Genomic DNA, 19,510 nt, shown 5'->3' with positions numbered 1-19,510 from the left:
TGGTCAGACTTGATATGTTTTTTACAGGCTCAGCTGCTGTGTTCTGGTAGCATCCACCCTTTGACAAACTGTTTCTGTTAAGAGACAGTAATGAGTATCTCATTTGACAAGGAAACTGCAGGTTCCCAGCGCAGGCTTGATACCTTACTGTTTTCTGCTAAGGTGTGGCTGTCTCAGATTGCATCCCCAGAGCTAAAGAGCAGAGCCCAGGATACATCTGTGACAGTGACAGTGACAGTGCACTGAGCACAGTGAGCCTTGTGAGGTACAGGAATGGTGCTAACTGCAGCCAAGGGCTTCTTTCTCAAGGGCATGAAGCTTTTCACTAAGCACAGAGGTGGTGCTCTTCAGCTGTGTAAGACTTTATTTCTGCTCTCTGCTCCCTGTGGATTTATGTTCCAGCACCATATTGTGAATTGTACCTATCTTCAGCTTCAATTAAATTCATGAATGCAATATGGCAAACACAGCCGTCCTCTGAAGCCAAGAAAATATCAAGGTATTTTAGGGAACATCCACCTTCCTTTTACTCTCGTACCAACCCTGCTCCTGCAGTAGTACACTGCAAAATTTATGGTATGATATCTAGTTGTTCTTCTAGTGGAGGCTTCAGGGCTTGGCTGCAACACAAAAGAATGTGTTTTTATGGTGGCCCTGTGAAATGCAGATAGATCCTTTTCTGAGCACTGTTACCCTGGGAGGCAGAGCCCTGGAGTTGGATCTTCATGTGCTCATATGTAAGGCTTGTGTGTAATTGATGGCAGGACTGGGACCTGAGGATGGAAATGTGTGAGATTGTGTTCCTTAGCTGGCAATACCAAATAAGATCATGTTTTAATATCTGGGCTAAGGGAAAAATCACATTATTTCATTCTCTTGGACTGAAATAGGTTTTTTGCTTAAAGGGAAGAAGTGTATTGCTATTACATTTATAATTAACGATAACCTAATCTTTGTACAAGCAGATTTCAAGTGAGCTCTTATTTTGACACATATAAAATTTTATCATTAACATCTTTATATTCTTGACTGACACATGGCTAATAGCATTGTAGTAGATTAAGTCTTGAAGCAAATGAGATGAATGTAGCTACAGAATTACACAGGTGGTTTTTCATATTCTCCTTTTTCATGTGTCTTCCCTTTATCAGAAGCCTGCCCTTGTGTTCATTTGACTTGATTATAACAAATAGATAACAATTATCTTGCTGAAAGGACTCCTGTTTTTCTTTCAGCATGCCCATCTTTCCAGGACTTTCAAATGTGTTCAAAGTGTTTTCCATGTCTTTTCACTTTGAAAGGTGGTTTTTATTAAAAATAGCACTTCATAAACACATGATTACAAAAAAAGTAAGCATTAATGAGGAATAGTGCCCCCAGTAATCAACTCTTAATGATTTCTTATTCATCTTAATTCATTTTAATTTATAATTTGTCTTAATTATTGAGGTCAGTGACTTCAGGAGGATGTCACCCTCAAGAGATCTTCAGCAGGTATTTTGATGTCCTGGAATGAAACTTATTGCATAGCCTTTACAGTACCTAAGGAGATATGATCTCCACAGAAGGGAGACAGCTTCTCAATACTAAGGCTTTTTTATGACTTTATTTTATCATAAATTAATTGATACTAATGTTATACAAATAACACTGTTACTATATTTCTGGCAATTTTTTTATACAGCAAGTAGATTAAATCAGTCAGAAAGATTAATTATTCCAACTGAAATACAGTGGCTTCAGTTGCATTCTTATTTTAAACAGTTATGCAAGGAAAGCCAGTATACTGCAGAATTAAAGGCTCTGACAATATGAATGTGTATAATTCAACTGCATTAAATCGAAAAGGGTTTGAAGAAATGCTGGGCACCTCCCTGTTTTAAGTGTGAAATTACTCATAGAGTCCAGTATTTATGTGACTTAGGGCAAGGGCTGCCTATTTCTGTCACCTCAGACATTTCAGATTCAGTCTGTGCCAAAATTTGTGCAGCATGTGAAGTTTCGAGCCCTTTTAAGTATGTGCACTTTGGAGTGGATGCTCAGTCTGTAAGTTTATATAGTTTTGTCTAAGCTTTTCTCTAGGGATGGACAATTGAGTTGATGGGAATTTTTAATAATCTCTGCTGGGGCAGAATTTTGCCCAAGGGTGTGCTACTCATCCTTGCAGTATTCTATATGCTCAGCCACTCTTGTAGAGACGGAATATCACATTCCACATGGTTACTCCTGCTGCCATAGCACTGGCAGCCTTCACTCTGGTATGTATTGTGGCTTATGCAATGGCTTTTAGATTCCACTTTCAGTGAAATGCATCCTAAATATTGATGTTAAGTATTCCAGCTGCTTGCAGAATTTTTCCAGCCCTCCTTGTAAAATGTAAAAAACCCATGAAAGTTCACTGAAGGTGGTTAGCAATAAACAAATACCTTAAATCCTGTGATTGCATTCAATGTTCTTCCTAGGAATGGAGAATAAGAGAGTGAAAGATGAAATGACATCCCAGGGTTGAGTGTTGCTGTGAACAGAAAGGTGCTGGTTTGCTATGGATATGGGAAAGCCTTTTTCATATATGTTATTTTTCAGTGACTTAAGAGATCAAATCCAGTCCTGTTACAATCCTACTGGTAGATATTTTGGGAAGACTTCTTTGCAGAAAATGAGAGCTGCAAGGATACACTGTTGAGAGTGGATTCTCAAGGATCAATGTCCCTAACCATGTCACTGGTTTAATGATCATCATAAGCCAAGCTAGGTTTGTGCTGCCTTCAGAAAAAGAAGTTTTCCTGTCACTTCACTATCCATCATCCTAACGAGTAGGATCAACCCACCAACAACTAATGCTTCCCCTTCCCCACAAATCAAATCAATCCTTTCTTACAGTCATCAGCCACATCAGCAGGTGGATTCAGGTTACTGCTTGCCCCCCAGGCAGGGAGAGGGCAGTGGGACAATCCCTTCCCTCTTTGGCTGAAGCCAGCTGTGAGGAGCATGCTGAGAGCTGTTGGAGGTGCTCCCAGGATGCAGGGATGGCACAGAGCAGTGAGTGGCTGCAGTGGGAACAGATGGACCAAGGCACATAACAGCTGTGGCATATGAATCTGGGTGGCTTAGTAAATGAGAGACTGAAGTTCAGGGACTCACAAACCTACCAAATAAGCTTTCACATTAAGAATAAGGCATAAGATGAAGGAAGTATATTGGATTTAGGAGGCTGGGTAAGGTAATAGCTGAAAAACAGAAAGCCTTTACAGACAGAACAAAAGACATGGAGAAATTTCTTACCAAGACTATTTCATGTGTCAAATATCTGGTCTTCAGAAACACCAAAACTCCATCAAAATAAAGGTAATATGAGGAAGCACTTTGGTTTTGACCTTCTTCATTAATTCCTGACCCAAACCCATCTATTCCAATACAATGCCACTAAGCTATCTGGTGAGCTCTCAGACTATAAATGAATCAAAATGAATCTGAGACCCTATTATGTGGAAATGTCATTTCTGATAGGATATCCTATTTTTCTTTGGAAATTGGCCCCTATTGCTTTACCATTACAAAGGCAGCTTATTAAGTGGGAGCTGTGGGAAAATCCTTCCTGGTAGGATTACTAATTATCTGAACTTAAAATGTAACCTTGTTTGAACTTTATTGCTTCTATACGCTTTGGGCTTCTTTTGAAGGTGTCTGTCTTATGAAGGAATGTGTTAAATATTCTGCATTTGCCATTTCTTTAAAAAGGAGGTGTTAGTGAAGGCTTTCCTCTGCAGTCATTTTTTTAAACAAACATAATTTTCTTTTTGGCATTGTCTCTCTGTGGCAGGAAATGAGCTGCCTTGTGCTCCCCTTTGGGTTTATTTGATAATCCCCTCAGGTGCTTGGCTTGGGCCAGCAAGTCAAGATGGTAACTCCACTGATATGTTAAATATTTAGCACAAAAATTAAACATACCCCACCACATGTCAGCTGTAGTAGTCTCTGGTTATAAAAAATATTACTAAAATATTGTCCATCTGAGTATACTTCTTCCTCTGTGTGACACAAAGGGTTAGTACATTATTATGGTGCCAGATTCAGCTCATATTTCACAGTGAAGTAAATCCAGAATCACTTTATTGACACTGATAAAACAGATGGCTAAACCCAAGCTAGACAGAAATGTAATTATATCTGCAGTGTTAGAGGTGAAGGTATGTTATTAAAACACCTCCCTCTTCTCTTTGAATAATGTGTAGGTCTTGCAAAATGTAAGGATCTTACTGACAATATCAAATGTCACTCCAGCTTCTTGATGGGAAAAAGTATATAGTGCAAAAGTGGATATGCACAGAACGATGGAGAGCTGCTAATTAGCCATTATAGGATTCCATTAATCTCTTCAATCGACTAAAAGAATTACAGTCATTTAAGTCTGTTTGCTTTAAGATGGAAAGAAGGCTTAAGCAAAGCCTTTGGGCTGACTATAGCTAAAGGAAATCAGATTCTGTGCATCTAGCTACATCTATTGGTTTTCCTGGAGAAGGTCACAGCCTTCTCCAGATAACCTCAGCTGAGACCATTCCAGAATGCTGAGCATGTTAGCACACATTCTCCCAGAGGCCTGGCAAGCTGCCCATGGCTAAGCATGCCTGTATCCAGCTAAAGTAATTTTGGTTCCTGTACAGGAGTTTGGAGTTGGAGGTTATGGAAAGATTCTGGCCCAGATTACTTCAGCATTTTCCTGTTTCACTGGTTAATGTGATAGGCTCTATCTCCTGTGCAGGTGCTTTTCTGTGGCCATCAGCTGGGGCAAGGTGGGTGTGCAGGGAGGACCAGCTACATCCCATGCACTGTAGATTGCCCATCCCCTCAGGGCTGGGCCTGTCCCAGTCACAGACCATGCTGGACCATGTTATCCCACCAGTTTGAAAGCTGGAAGCCTTAAACCGTTAAGTTTCTAATGTTCATGGTTCTGGATTTAATCTTTCTGATGTGTAATAATTATATTTGCTCCAGCGTGGTTTTCCTGAGTTGATGGACACCTTAATTTCCCTCTGACCCAGTTAACTCATATGTCAACAATTAAATACTTCCTATTTAATTATTTAATGTTTCATTGTTACCCCTGTCATCAAATATGGTAAGAAACTGCATTGGGTTCAGGCTTCTGGAGGGGGTTAGAATGAAAATGCAGAAGAGGAAAAAGGAAGCACTAAGGGACAGAATAAGAAAGAAGTGAAGCAGCAGTGGCTATAGAGGTGGAAGCATACTGCCACCGTGCAGTGACAATGATAAAAAGAAAACTAACCACATTTTCCCATGGATTTCTGGTGCAGACCCATCCTTGAAATTGGTGGGAATTCAGTGAACTGGAGAGCATGTTATCTCTAATGTATTTTTTGGCTCACAGATCACAATTAAAGTTAAATTCTGCCTTCTGCAAAATTAGCTTAGACACACTGGTCTGCTGCAGACAATCCTTTATCTTGGTTGGTCTCAGTTGAGCTAAAACTATGCAAGGAGAAAACTCAAATTGTAACTGTGGAACTTCTCTTGTGAGATTCTGTGCAATTGCTATCATAGCAGAAGCTATTTTCAAGGAAATCTAGGATGTAAGGGTTACTTCTCAGAAGAGGAAATACTGTTTTACAAATTCTTGCTGTTTCTATAGATCATTCCATTCAAATGTCTTGGCTGTGAAAATATTGATATAAATTTTGTTATGAGATGATGATATTCCCAATATTATATAGAATAAATGTTATCAGTTAAATATTTTTAAATGCCAACATTTCTGCAGGCTGCAGCTTTTTGCTAAGAGCATACACTTGTCAAATGTTTTGAATTCTGTATTATTCAGTAAATGAGCATGTGGTTAATTAAAGTAGCATTACTATACTGTGAGGTGACCAGATTGCAAACATATCTTTAACAATTGGCCCTTGTAAATAAAATAGAAGAGAGCTGATTGAGATCTGAAAATGTCAATAGATGCAAAAAGCCACCTCAGAGCGTTACCTTATAAAATAAAAGGAGAGAAGTAATGACATGGTCAATATTAACTGCCATCAGCTGGAAAGAAATCAGATTGTCAGGGATCTATAAAATTCTTGCCAAAGTAGAACCTCATTTACACATACAGATCTTCATACCCTTTGCTAAGAAAAGCGTATGTGACAGCTTAGAGGTTTTAGCTGCCAAAGATCTTTCACTCTGAATACAGTAAATGTCACATCTATTTATTTATCGTTAAATTTTGCTAAGTATCTGTAGAAATATTTGGATTTTTTCTATCATAATGTAGATGTTTAAAAGGAAAAGAATCCAGATTATAATGCAGCTGTAGCACCAAACCATATGTCTGCTAAATGGGAGCAAAAATACACCACTGAATTACTGGGAGTAAACATAACCTAGATGCTATCTTCAGAAGAATATTAAAAGGATTATATAAATACAGGGTATTGCCATAAAATCATGTAATCAGACAATAGTAGCCATCAGGCAATAGATTATTTCACACGCTGAAAGTAATCACAGTTGTATAGTAATTTGCATTTTCTAAATGCCAGACTGAAAATATTAACTGGCAAATCTTGGCAAGCACAGTTTTTCTACCAACTGCACTGGTGGTCATAACAATATCCAGGCATTTTTTGAGAGCTAAATAGAGGAATAAGGCAGCCATCCTACACCCCAGCTTTATTAGAATCTGCCTTGAATCCCAGGTGCTCAAAACAGTCTTGCTTGTCTTCAGTTTGAGTCTTAACTTCTTTCGTGTAAGAAGACAAATAAAGGTGATTTACTGGTATTTTGGGTGGCACTGTGCTGTGCAAGAGCAAATGGTCCAGTGGAATACCCAATAATATTCAGTGTTATGAATAATGTCTGGCATGAGAGAGAGCTCAAATTAGTGTGGCTGTTGTGTTTGCCTGCTCTTTTGCTCAGAAGCAGTTTCAGAATTTCATTTGGATTCTGCATCGTTGTGTGAAAGGGAAAAAGTTAGTAACTTAAATAAGAAAGGCCTGTGTGTCCACTCATCTGCTAAAACTTACTGGGAGTAATTGTCAACTGTATTTTCACAATTGGGGTCTCTTATGTTCTTTTTATACAATGTGAAAGGAGAGGAGGTTTCTTCATTCCATCCATGGCCATCTTCAAACTGAGCAAGAGCTGAGTATCCTTGAGCTTAAACTGGGCTTTGTAAATCAGTATCCCAGGATACAGGCTCTCAGTATTTATAATTGTAGTGCTTAGAATTGGAAAAACAGTGAAATGTTTACCTCAAAACTGGCCAGATTTATCAAGATTTCTTATTGCTGCATATTGAACTAGCTCTGCCCCTGGGAACTCAGATCTAAATGATATTGAGTGATGACTTCCTCTCCTCAGGTTCTGTGTGTGAAACAAAGAACAACTCTGAGTATCTTTTTTTTTATTTTTTTCCTACAGATGATATGGAAGCAATTCCAGTCAAGCAGTTTGTTAAACACATCAGTGAGCTGTATTCTAATAACCAGCATGGGTTCTCAGAAGACTTTGAGGTACGATTTAATGACCCACCAATAAAATGTTGTTTTCCTAAAGTTAATTGTGTATTAATAATTGGGGACCATGTGACATCTGTGTGAGGCTGTCATGTCAGGTAAATGCAGCACTCAAATATATCAGAAGAAACAGGATGATAGCAATTTGCTACCAGCTATGAGCGATGTGGGACTGGGCATTTACAGATGCTTTCTAACCACCACAGATTTGGTGCCTTTAAGGGAGAACCCTCCTAGGTTTTTATTAAATGGGAAAAGCTGCCTGCAAACCTGCAGGAACAACATGAAGATTCAAACAGTCATTTTTAATTCCAGGGTTTTCTTATAATTGTTTTATTCTTCTTGCTCCAGAATTTGCTCCTCTTAGACATCTGAAAAGCCACATATCCCCTGAGTAGTCCAAAAGTAGTGAAATAGTGCTTGCAATGAGTACAAGTAGTGGAATTTGGTCTTTGATGAAAACCCAAACTGTGAGTTAGTTCCTTGAGTCCTTTTTCATGCTTTGTTCAGACAGGAGAGATTGCTATTGAAGTCATTGATTATTTTGTTCCAGTAAAACCAAGGAGAAAGGATTTGGGGTTTTATTGGTGGTATTTTCCTAATGTGACTATTTTTAAATTTGCCTCTTGTTACATGTGTAGAACAGGTTCTGACCTATAAATGTGCTGTCATTTGGGAATAATTCCCATGGAGTGAAAGTAGTTTTCTGCCTCTGGGTTACCAAACTCATATTATGCAAGAATGATAATCATAATGCAGCGTAAGACAGCAGAGTCAGGCTTTTCCTCCACTCAGTCTAATCACAGTCACTGCTGAACTTTTGGAAGTATTGAGGAACAGGAGAAGCTCCAAGAAAGCACAGGAACTTCTGGGTTCCCCACAAGCAAAATAAAGTGTGTTTGCCTGCTGAGCAGCAGCTCTGCTTACACACAAGGCACTGAACCAAAATAGGTGGCCTTATATCTACAGCTTCTTTGCTTACTGCACTGTAAAGACAAGATTGTATGCAGGAATTGTTTTTAATGGGATCATTTAAAACGTTTATTGTTGCTGTTTGGTTACTGTCTATAAAGAGTGCCTGCTTTGTCTGATGCCCAGAAAGCGTTGTGTAAGTTAGAAACATTTTGTATTCATGAGGAAGGCAAATGTGTAAGGTGTTAAAGTGATTTAGTTCAATTGACTGCTGGCTGGATGGCTGAGCAGGAATATTGAGGCATTTAACAATGTTGATGGTATTCAGGACAAACATTTATTCTCCAGAGAGTAGAATTTGATCAGGATGATCAAATGCGACTCACTCTTCTCAATTATTTATGAATTGCGACCCCAGTGCTATTCATCACAGCTGGGTTTTACACCATTTAATTATTCAAAATAATCAACAACACATCTGTAAACTTGGTCTGGCTTTAAGCAGGCTTTGCTTCAGCTGTCACTAAATCACTGCTATTAACAAATGTTGGACACCTTCCGCCTGTGTTTTAGCAAAGAAAAACACTGCTCTAATAGCCTTACTTTTTCCCTTCCTCCTGGAGTTCCCTGCTGTGAGTGCTGTGCTGTGGCAGCTAGCTGGAGAGAGCTTTGGCCAATTAGTCCCGTTCTGGGGAGCGTAGGGTCCCCTCCAAAGGGAAGTTAAACTCCTCCGACTGCACTGCGTGCGCCAAATTCTATTCTCCGTGCTGGCTTAAAACTTGGAGCGTCTGCTTTGAAGTCAGGAGAGCTACTCCAGATGTATTTCTCCATAGCTGAGGTCTCAGCTTCCTAAATGTAAATGCAATCTCCTGCTAGAGTAAGGAGTAGGGATAGGAACAAGGCGATCTCTGTCTGAGATACACCACCCGGCTCCGCTTCATTGCTGGTGTTCTGCCCTGCTGGGACCTCGTGGGCCTGATTTGAAACCCAGGATTTTTCACAAAGCCCATAGGTAAAATGTTTCTCAAATGCCCAAATTGACACAGAGGTCAGAGCCCCAGTTTGGAGAGGGGCTGAGGGACAGTGAAACCCTTATTATAAATGTAAATATACATTTATACAGTAGCTGTGGCTGTAGTGCAGCTCCTCACACCCAGTCAGATCCAGCCATGGGCCACGTGCTGGAGTTGCATCTGCCAGCTATGGGGAACACTTAGCTAATGTTTTATGGAGAAATTATAAGATTCCAGCTAAAACAGAAAATTCAGGGCTGCTAGCCTTAGGTGGAAAGTACCACAGCCATATCATGTTTTCATGCCTGTGGAACTTCTGAAAAGAGGTAATGGATTCTGCAGTCATACAAAAAAATGCAGCTTTTTACATCTAAAAGGGGAAGAAAAGAGGATGTGAAGGAGCTGCTGAAATAATGTGATCAATACTGCAGAATAAATAAATCCTCACAAAGGTAGCCAGTGCATGAGATTTTGTTAAAAAAAAAAAAAGGATCAAAAATCTCTTCAGAAATTTCTGTGGCAGGAGGTTTAAGGTAGAAGCTGCAAAAGGAAAGACTAAGCTAGGCACAGGCATGCACTGCCCAATGTGGAAGGTGAGCATCCTCCATTTGTTTTTTGCTAGATTTTAGTGTCACTTCCTGTGTTTTTGGCAGCATATTTAGGGCTGTGTTCGAGTTGTTTTTTACAGGAACAAGATTCCTTTAAAAGTAAATTGTGTGAATACTCCCTCCTCCTCTTAAATTGAGCTGTAATTACAGCTAAATATTTTGTGAATGTGCTTAGGAAGCATTTTATGTACAGAGGAAAAAGGGACTTTGAACTCACAAATCTTCCCTTGGAAAGTACATCTAAAATGAATCCTTATTCCCTTTGGGTAATCATAGTGCAAGTAGCCAGCTTTATTGTCTGATGATAGCTGGGCTTTCTTGTATATATAGAATTTTAAAGATTTCCTTTGAGTCCTGTGAATTTTCAATTTTTGCTATAAATTGGAAATACAGGATCCAATTTAATATTGAGCAACAAATAGCTTTTTAAAATAGAGATCCTGCATCAGTAGTTCTGGTCTCTGACATAACTCTTTGTATTCAGCCTTGGAGTTTGTTCAGTAGTAGACTAAAAAAAGTTCAGGGAAGGTTTTTGGCTTGCTCTCAGGTAGCTCCAGCATTTTGCTGTGGTGTACAGGATGAGGAACCACACTTTTAGAGGGGTACTGGGGCTAGGTTTGAGGGCAAGACTGAACAGAGATTGAAAGGCTGCCTGAGACAGGGATTATATCTACTCCTTGTCTAGCCAGAGATTTTCTTGGCATCATTACATTTAAGAGTCTTTGATAGACTTTTCTTCCATAAATTTCTAATTGTCTATTGAACCCTTTTAGGCTTCTGGTGTCCAAAGCATCCCATGGCAATGAATTCTACAATTTGTTTCACAAGAACAGACTTCTTTTTGCTTTTAATTCATATCAAATAACTTTTCTTGGTGCCTCCTACTTTTTGCATTACAGAGTGTATCCCTGTTTACTCATGTGATTCTGTGTGTCTTTTTATTCCTCCTTAATAATCCATTTTCAAATCTGAAAAAATCTAAATTATTCACTTCATTTTTTGGAGGAAGCCACTCCAGACTTGCAATGAGTTGTCCCCTCTGTACTTTTTTTATCCTTTACCATAACCTTGTCAAGATGGGAAGACCACAGCTGTGTACAGTATATGGCAGGTGGAATTACTGCAGAGCTCAGTGATGTTTTCAGTTTTCTATTACTTTCCTCCTTCCTAACATAGTATTTGGTTTTTAACAACTACTGAGCACTCAGCTGACACCTCCAGAAAATTATTGAGTTCGACCTCAAGGTCTCATCACTGAATGGCAATAGCAAATTGGGAACCTCTCAGTATGTATGTAGAGTTAAGGTTGTTTTTTCCCATCATTTTGCATTTATCAACATGGAACTTCATTTCCCATTTTGTCACTTGGCCCCTCAGTGCTGCAAGATTGTTCAACTTCCCTGCACAAATAGCTTTTGTTCTAATTATCCTGAATAATTTTGTATTGTAAACACAATTTGTTTCCTCTGCAGTCCATTTATGAATAGGTTAGGTCCCCATAAGGTCTTACCAGTGAAAGTTGAACACTGGCAATTCCTGGGCAGGTGAGTCCCACCTCTAACCTGGTGGTGCACAAGGCAAGTTTTCTTTCTGCTCCAAAACCAGAGGATATTTTTTAGTAATATTTTCTGAGAAGCCTTTTCACACATTTTGGAAATTGATATGCTGCTCTGTTCTAGGCAGCCTGTAGACTTCTTCAGGGACCTCTCCCCAGTGTGTTCAAGGCATTCACTAGCTCTGCTCTACTGCAGAGCCTTGCAGTTTGCCCCACAGAGAAGTCAGATATAGTGGGCTGCAGTGCCTAAACCCCCTTCTGGATCTCAATTTAAAAACTGATGTCACATTTGTCATCCTCTATTCCCCTGATAGCCTGACTATATAGGACATGTGCCCTCCAAATTCCTGTATCAAAAAGAGTGTGAAGTGCCACCTCCCACAGGAGAGCTTTTCACTCCCTCCCCCTGGCCGGTTACTGGAATAACCCAGTAAGTTTTTTTGAGTAATCATGTTCTTTTGCTATGAGACAGGAACACTAAGCCAAGAAATCACCTTCCATCCCCAAAGCTAACTGTGAATTTTTACAGTTTAATGCAGCATTTGGATTTTTGAGATCAGGGAGTTTTATTTCCCTCCTCTGTAATTCTGGAGTGGGCTGGTCAGTGCTGCTGCGGGAGCGCTTAGAGAGGGGAATGCAATCTCTGCAGACCTCTGCTGCCTGTGGCCGTGTGAGTGTAATGATTCATTGCCAATTTGGAGTCTGAACAGGCTCACTGAACTCAGAGGCAGGCTGTCTAGCTCCCTCATCACATCAATTGAAAATATCTTTATACTCCAGTGGCACCTTCTTCTAAATGTCCTGAAATGTAAGAAAATAACATAAATCTATATTTCCAGCGATGTGGCAGGGATTTGCTAATGTTATTTTCATGGTTGCTGCTGCTCAGGGCAGGGGTCACTGGCTCTTTTTAACTGGGGACCTCAGAACATTATTCTCTAGCAAAGGGTTGCATTGAAAACAGATAATGCTGCACTTTGCACATTTCTTGAGATACTAAAAACCCAGTGTAGTTATGCTGACATCCCTTACAGATTAGACACAGCACACACTAGACACATGCTTATAGCTGCATCTACACCAAGGAATTTGGCAGCAGAAAGATGCCATCTCAAAAGCATGCTGCTAGCAGGCAATTCTGCATTGGGAATGTTTTATAACCCTGGCCCAAAATTGCCTTAATTAGAGGTATTCTGAGGCTGTGCATTGCTGTGCAGAAACCAGAGGGAAGCAGCGCTGTGAAGCTGGAGGAGGAAGGATTGCTGCAGAGCAGGGTCTTCCCGGAGTTCTCAATTCTTATCTCACTGCTTCACCTAACCTGAGAAACTGGAGTTGTGAATTAAGACATGAAGTTGAAAAGAAGCAGCAAAAGAAGTTCAGATATCTGGGGTTTCTGTTGCTAACCACAGTGTCACAGCCATTCCCAAGGTTTGTGCCTGGAAGCCTTACTTGGATGAGCCTTCGGCTGGGCAATGCAAGGTTTTGGTCAGACTCTGACACCTCCACCCCACCATCCTTTCCTCTCTCATACATATTACAGGAGTTTTTAGCTATCTATTAATGTTATTCCTGTGTTGGGTCCTTTTGGTCTGTTTATTTTCACCTCTTTCTAGGCTGTCCCCAAATCACCTCTCTCTTGAGTGCCATTGGAGAGTTTATACTAGTGCTGAATTATTACAGAAATCTATACAGCTCCTGGGGGATATCTTCAAATACTATCTGCAGTCTCTGTTGGTATGCTGTCTTCATGTTTGCTGTGATAAAACAAACAGCAAGAGCACCACCACAGAATTCTTGTAATTTTGGGATTAAAATAATAGATCAAAACTGATATTGGGGATGGATGAACTACCTGCTTCTATGCTGAAAAATACCAACATTAATATAAAAACACAGCTATGGATCTTCTCAGGTTTAGTCACTCAGATTAGGATCGTTTCTTTGTTGTGACTCCTCATTGCTATTCATAGGCTTTCACAGTTCAGCCCCTGCCAGGACATCAGCCTGAGGTAATGGGAAACAACAGCAGCAGGGCTTTGTAAGGCCAAATCAAGAGACCGAGTTCTTGCTCAGCCACTGTGGCAAAAATTCCTGCTCAGAACCTTATACTGCCAGCAATACACTGGAGCAGTTTGATTTTACACTTAAATGGAAATTCTTTGAAGTTTAGAAGAAACTAATCTGTAACTTGTTTCAGAAAGGCAATTAAAATGGGTCGTTAAACCTGGGTGTATCAAATTCCAATTAGCATTAGCATGGACAATATAATTAAAAGGTAAATTAGCCATAATAGCATAGACTAGAACACTTCTTACAGTAACTAACAGTCAATTGAAACCATGTACTTTGGTTTCTAGGGTTGTCAATGATTAAGTTGAGAGGACAGAATAAAGCCTGTATCCATTCATCCTGGGACAGTAATGTGTTCTGGGAAGTTAAACATGAGGAGCAGCAGTGTGCAAGCCAGCCATCATTAAAATCAGTGGAGGAAACTAAGCAGGATTAAGGAAAGCCAAAGGAAATATTCTAGAGATGAAAAGTTTATGGATGAATTATGAACATGGTGATACAAACACTAGCTGTCCTACTCCAAGGTGCCAGGAACAGTTTTGTGCCTGCTGGGAGAGGACTTTCTTTAGTCCTCACCTGCAGTGGGCAGCCTGGGGTCAGCCCTGACCTGGTGACCTGCCTGCAAATGTAGGTCGTAATAATAATGTGATCATGGTGATGTTACAAGTGCAACCAAAGGACTTGCTAGCCAGTAAGGTTTAGAAATCCCAGGGTGTTCATTGCATAAGCAACAGAAAATGCTGGGAAAGTAAATATGTGATATACATAAATGTAGTAAAATAGCTTAATTAAGGTGGGGACGTTCTCCAGGGTGTTATTTATTCACACCAGAGTGTCCTGTTCTGCCAAGGGGTAAATAATACTCTGAACAGAGGCACAGATAACAAACTGCACTGGTCTTGCCTTCTTGCAGCCTTTTGTACATGGATGAAAGGCAACCACCTCAGCTTTAATAACAGGAATGTTAACTTATGCCTTACTGGCTGGTGGGGGGAGCCTGTGGTTTAGGAATTTGCTGTTAGAATTTGGAGATGAGCCTCAGGGGGTAGGAGAATGTGGATACCCACCCTCTGCTCTCTGCCCCATCTGGGTTTTGGAACAGCCAAACCCAAGCCAGGGTGGAGCTGGAGGATGTCCTCAGTCCCTTCTCATAGGCAGCTTCAGTGTCCCAAAACCTTGGCTGTATCCTGGACTGGAGGAGGGGCTGGAGACTTTAAAAAGGCAAAAATAGGTGAGGCATGTTGGCAAGGGAGAAGCTTTTCTGTAACAGTCTCTTTTTGCTGTGCTTTTGCATTGTGTAGATATAGGAATCCACCATTACAACAGCTTTCCAGAGTATTAAAAACCATTTAGAATGTTATGTGTTAAGAAAAGCCATTTTCAAATCATCAGCTCTCACAGCGTCAGATCTCCTTTTCCCTTGCTGTGTTTTTCACCATCTTAGCTTAATCTTCCTCTTCTATTAACTTTATATTGGCCAGCTGGGAACATGTACAGTCAAGGAAACAGTCACCATCAACATAAAAAGGTTAATTAAAATGATTAACCTCACCAACAATTCCCTTATGGAAAAATCCTATGGAATTTAATAGAAAATGATACATTTACTATGTAGTATTTAAACTGTCAGAGAAAATTCCTTAGCAGGGAGGTAATTCCCTATTAAATTCTATAACTTCTCAGAGTATTCTCCACAGAACCTTATTGGATTAATCTACATTAAATTCTACAGCATTTGGCATAAATTTTTCAATGCCAGTATCTTCTAAAAAGAATTTTATAGTGATGCAGGGATGCAGGGTTTGGTGTGAGTCTTTTCAGAAACGGGCAGGATATTTTTTTAAGAGTGACCTGTAACAGTACAGCAGTGATGTATGATTTCTAAAAGCAAAAATGGGTAAAACAGAATTACATTAAATCAACCTAACATGTAAATATTGCTGCTTTTCCAACCGTGACTTAGCCTGAACGGATCCTGCCTATTGTGTAATCTGAAATCCCTTGCTTACTGGAGCTGACAGGCAGAATTAAGGGAAGAGCACACTTTAATATGGGGGTTTTTATTTGATAAAAGTGGAACTATGAAAATTCCATTAGGGCTAGCTGAGAGTTTTGCTTGCTTTGTCTTTGTCTTTGCTCAGCTCGTCTCCTTGAACACAGTATGTTTCTCCCTGTGGAAGGTTGGGAAGAAAGAGAGAAGCAATTGTTATTTGAGAGTGTCACATGGTTATAAAAGCTATAAAATGTACAAGGTTTTAGTATACTTTGCACTTTTAAAATGTAAATGTTGGGGAAGATATCAAAATTGCTATGCAAGTCCTTGGTGTAATGTCTGCATAATGCTGAACTCCTACATCTGCTGTTTGTATAGCATTTCTTGTGATAATTTTTCTCTGTCACTTAGCTCGTGATCTTTGTAGCAGCTGTGAGCTCCTAATGACTTTGCCTCTTAGGTTCTATACTGTTATTTTTAAAGTCTGAAGTACAAAGTAATTTGGCACTTCCTCACATATCCTGGGGGGAAATTGGTTCTGTTTGGTGCAATTTCGAGGAGTCACAAAAGATTTGAATAAATATCATTTCTTCCACAACTTCATAAACTCTAAATTTTAATTATTTTTTTTCGAAAATATGTCTTTAAATGAAGAATATTTATGCTAGTGATAAAAAGAGAATTCTCTCTTTCAGGAATATTATGGTTAAACAGATACTGAAAAGGTGTATCTTGGAGATGAAAAGACTCCTGAGTGATTCAGTTTGTAGGGCAGTCTCTGAAGGGTATAACTCTCTAGGGGAATGGCTGCTTCTCTTTAGAGTCAAAAAAAGGCCCTCCATTGCCCCACTTCAATAGCTCTGTATTCTGCTGTTAACAGAGTAAGGGGTGGGTTAAGAACTTAAAAATTCCAAGGGAATTAGGTATCTAACCTACAGCCCCAGCTAGACCAACATCTGCATCTCTGGCTTCATGAGCACCCTGGTAAGCTTGGTCTTTCTCTGTAAATACCCATGGATGCAACCTTCTCTGCACTGGGTCAGGGGCTGTTAATCAGCATCCAGGCACTGGTATTTAAAGCTCTCGCTGTTATCTTCAGAGATCTATTTTATTTATATTTTACAAAAGGCATCTCTCTGCAGAGAACTAGCAAAAGGTCAGTGCCAAACTTAAATGTCAGAAACCCCATTTTGAGAGGTTATAAGCCAATAAGTTGTCCAGAGGTCAAAAGTCTTTTGTTGAAATGTGTTTTGTTCTTCGTTTGTTGCACTCTTGCATCTGGGGGACCCTATCTTATCTCCCCAAGGAGGGACAGAGTGGGGCATGGCAGGAGATGCAGTGCAAAAGGTGATGGACTGGTGGTCAGAGGGGACAGGTGGCCCTCAGGGTGTTCATCTGTCCCCAAGCTTGTGGAGATGAGTGTGACCATGTTCCAGGGACAGCTGACACAGCTCAGTGTAAGGGACCACAACACACAGGACAATACTGAAACACTTTGTGTTCAACCCAGCAATTAAAATATTGATACTTTGAGCGTGGTTTCCCTGAGCTGTTGCAAAGGGAGAGAAAGCTCAGGTTTTTTTGGACTGACAAATTTTCCATTTGAATAATCTTTCTGCCTAGGAAGTGCAACGCTGTACGGCTGACATGAACATCACTGCAGAGCATTCCAACCATCCCGACAACAAGCACAAGAACAGATACATCAACATCCTGGCCTGTAAGTAAGAGCTGGCCTGAGAACAATGAATCAACCCAAAAAGGCACTCTCCTCTTGCAGTGTGAGTGTGTGACTGGGACAGGCAGGTGGCCCCAGGTTACATTATTACACAGGATGTAATAAACATGTGAAAGTGCAGCTGGGAGATCCTTTCCCCATTAAAGGCAGTAAATGTTTGGACTTCTCCAGGGCCAGGATTTCACTCTAGCTTTTTTTAAAAAAAATTTCACAGTTTCACAATCCAAGTCCATAGTTTTAGAAGTATAAGTTTGGTATGAATTTTTGTGGAGGTATAACTGGGATAAATTGATGATCAGGGCTCTCTTGCCTGCTAATGCCTGAAAACTGGCCTAAGGGAAGTACATGGAGGAGCAAAGAGTTTTACTGATGATTCCTGGGATTACCCTACAATCCCAAAGGTGCTAAATCTTACAGAGTGTATCTGCTATATTTCAAACTGCTTTAGCTCTGTGTAGGATTTGGACAAATAGTGATCTTTGTAGTACAGAGCAGGCTTTGCCTGTATCCCTCTGAGAACTGCAAATCTGGACTCTGCTCTAGAATGCAAATTATCTGGGATGAAAGTGCAGTAACTTTTTCCCTGTCATTCTCTTATGTGGAATGGATGGCAGATGCAACAGTCACTGTGGTTTAGGGACAGACATGGAGAGCCCACTGGTAAAAAGTTCACTATGTTCATAAATATTGCAATAAATCTTGAATTCTTTTGATGCTTTTGGTGGCATAGGATAGAAATACATGCTTCTAACAGATTTTCAGAAGTAATCAAGGTACTGGCTGAGGACCTATTCCCAGACCTGTGAAAGACTTGCTATGTGGCCTTGGGCAAAGGCCTTCATTGAGCTTGTCCCAGCTGTGATTTTAGACATAGATGTCTGGTCTCTCTAGATAAAGAGATGTGATGTTGAAGGGGGATTGAAGCAGGCACTTCAGTCCTCCAGATTATCATTGGAGGAACCTCTCTCTCCATTGGTCCTTAAGAAAGGCAAATGAAACCAGTCTTCATGCTTAAAGATGGATCACATGTCTCACCTCTGCTTGAGATGGAAGCACCACCCAACTCAGTGCCTCTGCCTAGGAGCAGGACTGTGATTTTTTCCTGCTTTAAGGAGGAGTCAAGCATTTGGATAAAACAAAAAGAGGAGCTAAAGATCAGAGCCTCAAGTCTGTCCTCATGGTATGATGGTGGTGGTGAAGGAGTGAGGACATTCACTCAGCTCCCAGAGCCAGCAGAGCTGTCTGAGCCCAGCACTGAGGGAAGGATAATGAGCTGAGCCAAGCAGAGCCAGCGTTTCACAGCACCGTGGGGTGCCCTGGCTCTTTGAATTTCACTACCCCGAGTGATGTAGATGATTCTAGAAATGGTGCTCCTGAGGCTCCAGTGCCCTTTAAAGAGAAGCTGTCCCTGCATGAACCACATACTTTAAGGCATATAAAGGCTGACAACCTGCACATGAGCAAATGACCAAGATACTCCCATCTCCCTCTTGACTCCAGTCAAAGCCAATCTCTTCTGTGTATTAGTAAGGACATCCCTGATACCCAGGAAATGAGATGTTTGCCTGCAGTTCTGCACTCTGTTTCCCTAATGCTTCTCTGCTCTGTTTTTTATCCTGCAGATGATCACAGCAGGGTGAAGCTAAGGCCTTTACCAGGGAAAGATTCTAAGCACAGTGACTACATTAATGCTAATTATGTTGATGTAAGTTGATTTATTGGTTTTTATCTATTCTACCTTTGAATCCTTCCACAAGGAGGAAGTATTGTCACTTGTGATGTGATTGTATCTTCTGACTTCACCTGATAATTTTGCTACAAATTCCTCACTATTCTGAATGAGAAGAGCACCTTTCTTGTTACCTCTAAAATATTAATTTTTCTGCCATGATACTGCTTTCATCTCACTTGGCATTATGGTTTTCTTTGAAGGGTTACAACAAAGCAAAAGCCTACATTGCTACCCAGGGACCTTTAAAGTCTACCTTTGAAGATTTCTGGAGGATGATTTGGGAGCAAAATACAGGAATCATTGTCATGATCACGAACCTTGTTGAAAAAGGAAGAGTAAGAGGTTTTCTCGTTTGTTAGCAGTTGC

At 40.3% G+C, this 19,510-nt stretch overlaps 1 protein-coding gene across 4 annotated transcripts in view; it reads left to right on the top strand.

The window, feature by feature from the left end:
• PTPRG (protein tyrosine phosphatase receptor type G) overlaps positions 1-19,510 on the top strand; it is a 386,090-nt gene that overhangs the window by 351,826 nt on the left and 14,754 nt on the right. For all 4 annotated transcript variants that reach the window (XM_086846057.1, XM_086846058.1, XM_086846059.1 and 1 more), the window contains 4 exons: positions 7,429-7,520; positions 17,298-17,394; positions 19,035-19,117; positions 19,345-19,479. In XM_086846057.1, coding sequence (XP_086702183.1) covers positions 7,429-7,520; positions 17,298-17,394; positions 19,035-19,117; positions 19,345-19,479 — 407 coding nt within the window. The remainder of the gene's footprint in view (positions 1-7,428; positions 7,521-17,297; positions 17,395-19,034; positions 19,118-19,344; positions 19,480-19,510) is intronic.

This window comes from Cyanistes caeruleus, chromosome 11 (genome assembly GCF_971803275.1).
Source record: "Cyanistes caeruleus chromosome 11, bCyaCae1.hap1.1, whole genome shotgun sequence".
NCBI classification, from domain to species: domain Eukaryota; kingdom Metazoa; phylum Chordata; class Aves; order Passeriformes; family Paridae; genus Cyanistes; species Cyanistes caeruleus.
The sequence above is the reverse complement of the archived record's forward strand: the minus strand, read 5'-3'. Positions and strand labels throughout refer to the sequence as shown.